This window comes from Myotis brandtii, unplaced genomic scaffold (assembly GCF_000412655.1).
Source record: "Myotis brandtii unplaced genomic scaffold, ASM41265v1 scaffold154, whole genome shotgun sequence".
NCBI classification, from domain to species: Eukaryota; Metazoa; Chordata; class Mammalia; order Chiroptera; family Vespertilionidae; genus Myotis; species Myotis brandtii.
Window position 1 is genome coordinate 8,407,853 of NW_005355584.1, and position 9,676 is coordinate 8,417,528.

Below are 9,676 nucleotides of genomic sequence, written 5' to 3' on the forward strand. Positions count from 1 at the left end.
CAAACCCGACCCCGACTTCCCTGGGTCCCGGCCCCGACCCTCTGGACCCTGGACCCCAGCCCCGACCCTGGACCTCGGACCCTGGCAGTGACCCCTGATCCCGGACCCTGACTCCGATCCTGGACCCCGACCTCAGACCCCGGCCCTGACCCTGAACCCCAGACCCCGGACTCTGCCCTCTGGACCCTGGACCCCAGCCCCGACCCTGGACCTCGGACCCTGGCAGTGACCCCTGATCCCGGACCCTGACTCCGATCCTGGACCCCGACCTCAGACCCCGGCCCTGACCCTGAACCCCAGACCCCGGACTCTGACTCCCACTCCGGACGGGCCTTCCCGACATGACGGGTCTGGAGGAGGACCAGGAGTTCGACTTTGATTTCCTTTTCGAATTTAACCAGAGCGACGAGGGCGCCGGGGTCGCCCCAGGTGGGTCCGCGCGGGTTGGAGGTGCAGAGCCCAAGGTGCAGGGAACACGGGCTGCAGGGTCTGGGCGTACAGGGCAGGGGTTGTGGGCCTGGGGTGCATTGTCCAGGGTGCTGGGGTGCAGGGATGGGGTGCAGACCGGGGGGTGCAAGGGTTGGATGTAGAGGGTCCAGGTGTGCAGGTCCTTGTGATGCAGGGGTCGTGGGTGGAGGCTCTCGGGGTACAGGAGTCAGCAGGCGGGGTGAGGTCTGGAAGAGCCAGGCTGGGGCACAGTCTGGGGCCAGAGCAGCCCCTCCCAGTCTCTCTGCTCCTGTGTCCCTTGGTCCCCGACCCCTGCCCAGGTCAGGGCAGCACCATAGTGTCCCCACTCCCGGTCCGGTGCCCGGGCCCCTGTGGAGCAGGAGGAAAACAGGTCAAGTTTAATGGAGAGTGGCGGGTGGGGCCGAGGGAAACCCTGTGAAGCGGCTTGGTGCCACAGCTCAGGTGTCCGGCGTCAGGGAGCTTCGGGTCCCCTGCCTGTGGGTCACTTGTGCTGGTCTCTGGAGCCTTCCTGTGGAGGGGCCGCTGGCTCCAGGCGGCCGCTGCACCACTCAGGCCAGGGCACAGGAGCGTCCAAGGCCCAACTTGGACAGTGCTTGGGGACAGGTGGTGAGTGGTCACTGCCAGAGGGCAGGGGGGCCATGGAGCCCCCCATCTGTTGGGCTCCGAGCCCCTCCCAGAACGAAGCTAAAGTGGAAGTAGCCCAACCCTGGGGGGGGGGCGGTCCTTTTCTTTCTTTCATTTTCTCTCCTCTGTCTGAATAAAGGGACCCTGCTGCCCCCAGAATGGGAGCTCTTGAATAAGAATAAGAGCTGCGGAGAGATCCCGGCCTGTCTGCCAGGCCGTGGCTTGGGGAAAGCCAGGAGCCCCTTCTCAACCCTCTTTTTCTGTGGCGACTTCAGGGTCCGCTCTCTGTCAGTGCGGTGCCCACGTGGCGGTGAGACGATGAGGCTGCACACAGTACTCTTGGCACTGTTGCCATTTCTGCAACAATTGTATAATTTTTCCATACCATTCACGCTCTTCTTTTAAAGACTGTAACACCCTGGCTGTTTTAAAAAAATGAATGTTCTGACATCCCTGCATCACAAGGACCTGCACCCCTGGACCCTCTACATTCGAGGCTGCCGATCTTCCTTACCCGCGCTCCTCTCTGACCGCCTCCCGTGTCTTCCTTGGCTGTGGGTTTCCAGGCCTCAGAGACATGGGCGCCCAGGCAGACCTGGTGGGAGAGATCTGAGGCCTTGACTCCACCCTGGGTCCGGCTGCCTGTGGCTCTGGGTGCAGCTCTCTCCCTGAGTGTTCAACCACTTTTCAGTTCATTTAGCAAAGATGGCAAGTGACAGGTGCAAGTATGGACCGCACTCCCGGCCTCTTTATGGTGTGAAAGGCCAGAATGTCACATAGTTGGGATCACACAATAAGTAGCTTTTTAGAGCAGTTCCTTGCACTTAGCAATATGCATGGGAGGTTCCTCCGGGTCTTTTCATGGCTCAACAGCTCATTTCTCTTTAGTGGTGAATAATATTCCACTGTCCGGATGAGCCCCAGCTCTTCGCCCATCACTCTCTGAAGGATGTTTTGGTTCCTTCCAAGTTTTGGCAATTATGAATAAAGTCTTTTCTTCGTGTTCTTGTTAGTTGCACATTATATTTATTAATCATTAAATTATTACGCTATTATATTAAATTGTTACATTCAATTCTCCAGCTCTGAATGGGTGATAGCAATGGCTTCACGTGATCTCCGGGCTGGGCCTGGATATAAATAAATGAATGAGTGACTGATAGCGAGATCAATTGTAAGCTTGGTGACACAGCTTTATTAACACATGCTGAGCACAAAAACAGGCCCTTCATCAGAAGGACAGGTCAGCCCTGACCACAGGCAGCCCGGCCGCTCGTCTGGGTCACGGTTCCTCTGACTAGAGAGCAGAACCCTCGGCGTCCTGTCCTCCAGGGGACAGAGATGGCTTAGCCCTCATCCCCCCGTCACTTAGGCCACCTCATGCTCTTATTGGCTGTGTGGCACTGATGGGCTTCTGTCTTACCTGTTCCTTCAAAGGAATGACTGGGTCTTGGGGTTCTTTATTCCCAGAGGGCCTAGCAGGTGCAAATGGACAGTCAGCAACCATTTCTTGGGAGGAGGAAAAGAGAATTTTAAAAATAAAAATAATGTGCTCTGGGCTGGGTAGGTGAGCTGTTTGCACCCATCTATCTTCCGGTCCATTGGCCCCAACCCCCTCCTGGGGGCAGAAGGCTGGGCAGTGGGTCTCCTGCTCACCTCTGGGTCTTAGGAAAGAGCTGCTTGCTGTCAGTTGGGAGGCGGGCGTGGCCCAGCTTGCCGCCAGGGCTCCTGTTTGCTTCGTTATTTTGGCCGGCCCACCCCTGCCAATACTGTCACCCTGGCAACTCCGGAGGAACTTGGCCAGGCCTCTGGGTCTGGCTGGAGTCTCCCCAGCAGTCGGGCCACCTCCAGCTCAGTGCAGCCTGTCTGCGCCCCTCCGCGTGCTTGGTGGGCGGCATTTTGTCGCTCCCGTGCAGAAGGGATGTCTCTGGAGGCATTTTTATTCTCAAGTCCATTCTCAGCAGTGGTGAGGGTGCCGTGAAGAGCCAGAGCCCTGCTCACATGCAGGTTAGCCCGGCCGCAGACACCCCGCCCTGGGAATGCTGACCCCCCGCAGTTAGGCCCTGGAAGCAGGGGGCATGCGAGATGGGGCGGACCGTCACTGTTTCAGGTCAAGCCCCTGTATCTTTCATACAAGCGACCCCGCCGCCCTCAGAGACAGTTGTTTGTATGGAGGGCACTTTAATTCTGTGTTATGTTCGTCAAAGGCAGACCACAGCTAGTCAGGAACAACTTGCTGGTTTTAGCTCCTTAAATACAGAATGAGAGGTAAGGCACTCCAGGCCGAGGGCCCTCCGAAGGGCCAGCGGGGCTCACTTACGGCACGTTCTGGGGGCTGTTTGCCGCCATGCGGAGGCTGTTCTGTTGGCCTTTGCAGAGCCTTCTCCGGGCAACTTGTTGGGCCAGTGGTGCCCTTGGAAGCTGTCTCTGTCTGTCATCTGTGGGGCCTGCCCAGTCCCCGCGTCCTGAGGTAGTGCTTTCCGCTGCTGCTCAGTAAACAGGTTTCAACGCTGGTCTGGGCACTGAGAATGTTTTGGTTTTATTTTGTTTTGTTTCCATTACCTGCAAAATTATAATCTTGCCGCGTAGGTACCAGCCCCATTGCCCAGTGGATGGGGGTCCGGCCAGGCGTTTGGGAGGACGGGGCCTGGCAGTCACTCATGTCAGTTCTATTTCTAGCCTCATGTCCTGTGGCTCAACCCCAGCAAACACGAAAGAAAAGTAAAAGTCAGTGTGTCTCTCAGAGTTTGCAAAAGACCGCAGGATGCACAGGGGCCAGAGCGGAGATTCCTGTTGGAAACGTCTGCTCAGTGGACACGGGGCCCCGCGTGTGCCGAACATCAGCGCAGTCGGTGCTGGGCCCGCCCCCCGGTCCCGCTGTCACAGCTGCGGAAGAGCAGCCCCCACAGGGTGGTCACGGGTGCCTGCATGACACCAGGTACTATTGGCCTTAACAGGACGCACGTGGATAAAACTTGGGGGTGGTGATTTAGAAAGAATAAAATAGTAGGGTTCTGAAACAAATTACTTCTCAGAATGAGAAAATTTGCTGAGCATTGAATTTGCAGTGGGCGCTGGACCAGCCTAGGAGCCGAACAAACCCCTGCCAGCCGCCAGGCCCCGCCTGCTCTCACACCCTGTCCATCATCCAGCCCCAGGGCGCCTGGGATGGTGCTCTGCCGGGAGGGTGTTGGCGCCCCGAGGAGAACGAGGAGAGTAAGGGGCGGGCAGTTCCTGTCTTCCCAGGATGAGCCCCGGTTTTATGACTTTTATGATAGTAAACTACTTTGAATAAACTCCCCGTGTTTGCTTAAGCTCCTGCTGCGGCTTTGTACTCACCTGCACTGTAATTTAATGAACCCTCCTCGGCAGGTGGCCAGGGCCCAGAGCGCCAGCAGAAAATGACTCCAATGGGTGCTGAGCTCCCTGGGGGCTCCTGACACGCCATGAATCGGCCTGACATCGCAGGATTGTTAGGAAAGTTACTGGAAATATTGTCATTCCATGTAAATGGGGTCCCTTTGAATAATTAAATAATTCAGACTTGAACGCAGTTTCTTTGGTAATAAAACCAAATGAAGTGAAGCGGGAAGGGAGGGTGCTTGGCCCGGCCGGCTGGGACTCTACCTCCTTGTGGTTTTGTTCTAAAGGGAGAACTTCGTCATCAGCTCCGTGGAGTGTTCATGGCGAGGTTCACCCTTTCAGGGCCTTCATTTCAAAATTTGTCTAATTACGGGGAACTCATGCTTAGGTGAGTCTTTTCTTGTTTTCAAATAAAGGCTTTGTGTTTTTTCTCCCCATCGGCAGACTTAGGTTCATTTAAATGAAGGCCGCTTCCTGGAATATTCTGGTTGTCAGTGGACCCCATGCTCACACAGAACTGCCCCTCACTCTGCCCACCCCCTCCTACCTGCCAGTTTATCCCCAACCTTCCAAGGGGCTAAGCCCTGTGGGCAGCTGTTGGGGAGCCCCCAGACTTGCTCTGCTAATGGCTAGACATTTTTTTTTTAAATTCTCAGAATTACCTTCCTGCCAACAAATGGTTCAACTGTGGGATTGGCTATACTAGTATCTCTTTGTTTTAATTTTTTAAAATATATTTCTATTGATTTCAGAGAGGGAGAGGGAGAGAGAGATAGAGGAACATCAGTGATGAGAGAAATTATTGATCAGCTGCATGCCCTACACTGGGGATCAAACCTATAACCTGGGCATGTGCCCTGCCCTGACTGGGAATCGAACTAAGACCTCCTGGCTCATAGGCCAATGCTCACCCACTGAGCCACACGGGCTGGGCTGGCTCTATCTCTTAAAATATGTTATAGATATGCATCATATTTTTTTAGCTGGGCAGGAAGTGTAGGGATCTGTCCAAAACCTCTTCTAAGGCCCAGGCGGGGCTGGTGCCAGGCCCCCTGAAAAAGACACCCAGGGCTCCTTAGGGCAGGACCCAGCAGTGCTGAGAGGCAACTTCATGTCTACAACCACACGTCATATTTCCACGTGCCTTGTGCTGCGTCCCTGGAGATGGCGATTTCTCTTTGACGTGAACGTTCGTTTTCTATGGACGTTAGATCATCTGCTGCTTCGCAGACACAAAGGCTGTAACCGAACAGTGGACCCAGCGTGGGTGTGAGTGTGGGGTCTGTGCTTACGGGCAGCCCTGGCTGGACGGGCTGCTTCCTTCTGTGTGTGTGTGGGGGGGGGGCGGGGGGGGGCGGGTACTTGTTTCTGTCATGGGGACGTTGCCACCTCAAGGACCAAACGTTAGGAAAGCTCTGGTTCCCAGGGAGCAAAGTCTGACGGGTGCAGGCGGGCCGTGCGGACTGTAGCCGCTGCCTGGTTCCTGCAGCCTGGGGGACCGTGGGGGGCTCCCAGGGACATTCATCTGCCCCCAAAGCAGGAGGGGTGCAGAGACCACAGGAAGTGACCGTCGGCTCCGTCTCATTGTGCCAGGAAAGTGTGTGTCCAGACTAGGAAAAGGCCAGCAAGTTCCCTGTGGGTGACCAGCCAGTGCAGGGGTGCTAGGCTGCAGAGGGGTCTGCAGGGGAGCTGGTGGGACACCGGGGGACCCCCACTCCTTAAGGAGGAGCCTGGGCAGCCAGGAAGGGGTGTGCTGCCAGCACCTGCGGCTGTAGAGGAAACACACCAAGACGCAGTCATCTGGTCCGTAGTGAAGACTGCCAGAGTGGAGGCAGGCAAGCCTCTCTCTGACCTACACTTAATGTTGGGACAAGTCAAACGTAATAGAGCTATTTGTTGAAGTCTAATTACTAAAGTCCTGCCCCATAGGTATACAATTCGGTTTCACACTTGCTTTGCTAACATCCTACTTACAGATCATTTGACAGTAATAACCATAATCACACAGTGACAGGATGGGGCTTCGCTCTTGGTCGGACTGGCTAATGTCGGACTTTACCTCCAGTCGGAAGGACTTGTCGACACCTGCCGACCGCGGGGACGCTGATGTCCTTTTATTGAACTGGGAGATCTGGTGGGACACTGGGGGGTGTTGGGCCGCCATGGAGAGGATGCGGGATGGGGCCGTGTGGCCATGTCTGTGAACACGTGGGAGAGTGTGCGCTAAGGTGCACGTGGCTGTAGAGAAGCATTATTTACCAAGGCCATCTTTAGACTCCCTTTGGAAGGAATACAGAGTAGCATGTCGTCTCCCGGTGACTGAAGGAGTAAGATTTCCTTCTGTGGGGCTTGCCTGCCCTGGCCTGGTCCCTCTGGACAGCGCCCAGGCCTGGCCTCTTCGTGTCCAGCTCAGGCGCTTTCTGTGGTGTTTGTCATGGCCCCGGGCGGGGGGACGGCCTCTGGGTCCCTGCCTGGCGCCTGCACGCAGGATGCAGGGACGTCCCCACTGAGAGGTCACCATGACCCCGGAGCCTGGGGCCTCAGCAGCTGCAGCCCCTGCCACCTCCTCCTGAGGAACCTGACCTCTGCCAGGAAGTGCCTTTCCAGGGTTATTAGCTTCTTGAAGTTTTATAAATATCATAACCAAATTTTAACATCTGATTTTGGTTTTTGTGTTAAAAGTGTCAGTGACCAGCCCTGGCTGGCTGGTGTGACTCAGTAGGTTAGAGCATTGACCCGTGCACAGAAGGGTTAAGGGTTCGATTCCCAGTCAAGGGCATGTACCTAAGTTGCAGATTTGATCCTTGGCCCAACGGGGGCATGTGCTGGAGGCAACCAATCGATGTGTATCTCACATTGGTGTTTCCCTCTCTCCCTCTCCTTCCCTCCCACTCTCTCTAAAAACCAATGGAAAAAAATATCCTCCACTGAGGATTAACAAACAAACAAAAAGTGGTAGTGAGCATGTGAGGGTGTTGGTGTGTGCCGGGGTCACTGTGCATGTTGGTGGCATGGGCGTGGTCGTCCAGGACTGGCAGCAGAGCTGGGCACTGGCATTGGGGTCAGGCCTCCCCTGGTCCTCTTACCCTGTGGACATGAGGCTCATCCTTTTTCATGTGACTGTCCCCTGGGGAACACCCTGGGGGCACGGGATGGCGAGGGCCAGCATGTTCAGGACGTTGCATTGTGGACGTGTAGCTGCAGGGCCCGAGCATGAGGCATCCCTGCTGCTCCAGCCTCTAACTTTCTCAACCGTAGCTTTGTTTTCTCTTCCTTGTCACGCCTCTGTGTCCCCCGGGGGCTCTTTGGAACCTGGCACCAGTTTTGAGCATCTGGAACACGGTTGCTCTCTCTCCAAAGGGCCGCTCGCAACACAGGGTTGAAGCGGCTGTGGGTTCTCCCCAGGCTGCCTGGAGGGGCCGGGCCTGCAGTCTTGGGAACAGCCAGTGTTTTTACCAGGGGGATTTAGCGCCATCAAAGCAAGAGCCTCTTGATTGCAAGGATTACAAGACTGGATTATCGAGGGTGGTGGATGGCTGCTTTTGGAAACAAGTGGGTCCAGCCTGTTTCGTGTCTTCACCCATGCCTGTTAGCAAGGGCCATGGGGTGTGGACCAGCACCCTGAGACCCGGCCTGCTATGGGTGCACCCACGTGGTGTCTGACACAGCACAGCCATCAAATAAGACGTCTTTGGTGGGTCACTGCGGCGGGAGCCAGGATAGAATTTCCTTGTGGGTGTTTCCATTATTTAGCGACCTGGATATCCGCTCCACCGCACACAATAATACAGAACAAAGATGTTTTCAAACTGGAATCCAGAGTGGCTTTTCTGATAAAAATTACTAATTACACTAGTAATGATTTTTAAAAATATCTTGTTGAGGTTATAATTAGCATATAATGATTCTTAAATCCAGCTGTGTGCCAATATCATCTGCTTTGTTTTTATTAAAGGAGGGATTTTCTAGGTCATGAGCCACCATCACAGCTTATATGAGAGAAACCCCAGAATCTGCTTCCATCCAACTCTTGGGGTGTTTTCTTTGTAGCTGGTGATTAGAGCAGCTCAACAGTGACTAGTCTATTAAAACCTCTTTATATGCACAGGTCCCTCTATCTAAACCCACCTACTCAACCCATCCACCCACCCACCTACCCATTATCTATTCATCCATTCATCTACCCACCCATTTATCATCTATCCATTCATTTATCCATCCATCCATCCATCCACCACCCACCCATCCACTCACCCACCTACCCATTATCTATCCATCCATTCATCTACCCACCCATTCATCATCTATCCATCCATTTATCCACCCATCCATCTATCATCCATCCATCATCCATCCATCCACCCACCCACCCATTCATCTACCTATCCTTCCATCTATTCATCCATCCATTCACCCCCCATCTATCCCTTCATCCATCCATCCATCCACCCACCCACTTACTCATCCACCCCCCTGTTCATTACATCCATTCATCAATTCATCTATCCATCCACCCATTCACCTACCTACCCATCTGTTATTCAACTATCCATCCACCCATCCATCTGTCAAACAAATTGAGCACCTTTTATGTGCCAGGCACAGTCCTAGGCTCTGAAGACAGTGAACCACAGTAGATTGAGGCAGGCAAAGGCTCCTGCCTTCAGGGAACTTAGTTTTCTGCTGGTGAAAGAGATGAGGCACAAGATGATGATGAGTACTAAAGAGAGGAAATGAACTGGGGAAGGGCTCATTCAGAATTCTGACAGCTGTTGGGGAGGCAACTTTTGAGCAAAGAGCAGAAAAAAGCAGGGAGGCCGTTGGTGCTGCTCTGGGAGGAAGGATGTTGGGCCGAGGGCAGCCGAGTGAGGGGCTGTGTGCTGGAGTGGAGATGGGGGAGGCCGGGAAGGGTCCCAGGAACCTCATTGCCTGGACAGGTTCCCCCGGGGAGGCCATCGGAGCAGCGTGAGCACCGCCCACGCCAGGGGTGAGGCTTGGAGCTGTGTGGAGACGTGGGACCCGATTCTGAGGCTCACTGGGCTGTGGGTTTGCATGTTTGATGACTGGCCCCCTGATGCCATCTTTTCCTTTTCACTTTTCCTTCCAGAGCATTACAGCTATGTGTCCTCCAATATCAGTCCGGGCCTGCCCCTGCCCACGGCGCACCCCTCGCTGCCAGTGCAGTGCCATGACATGCAGACGTCAGCCCCCGGCCTCTCCG

The 9,676-nt window shown here is 54.8% G+C and overlaps 1 protein-coding gene across 1 annotated transcript in view; it reads left to right on the forward strand.

Annotated features, from left to right (window-relative positions):
* The first annotated feature begins 6 nt into the window (after positions 1 to 6).
* The window catches only part of NFATC1 (nuclear factor of activated T-cells, cytoplasmic, calcineurin-dependent 1), a 48,944-nt gene continuing 39,274 nt past the window's right edge, over positions 7 to 9,676 (forward strand). Inside the window, exons 1-2 of the mRNA XM_005861587.2 lie at positions 7 to 429; positions 9,563 to 9,671. Coding sequence (XP_005861649.1) covers positions 342 to 429; positions 9,563 to 9,671 — 197 coding nt within the window. The 5' untranslated portion in view covers positions 7 to 341. The remainder of the gene's footprint in view (positions 430 to 9,562; positions 9,672 to 9,676) is intronic.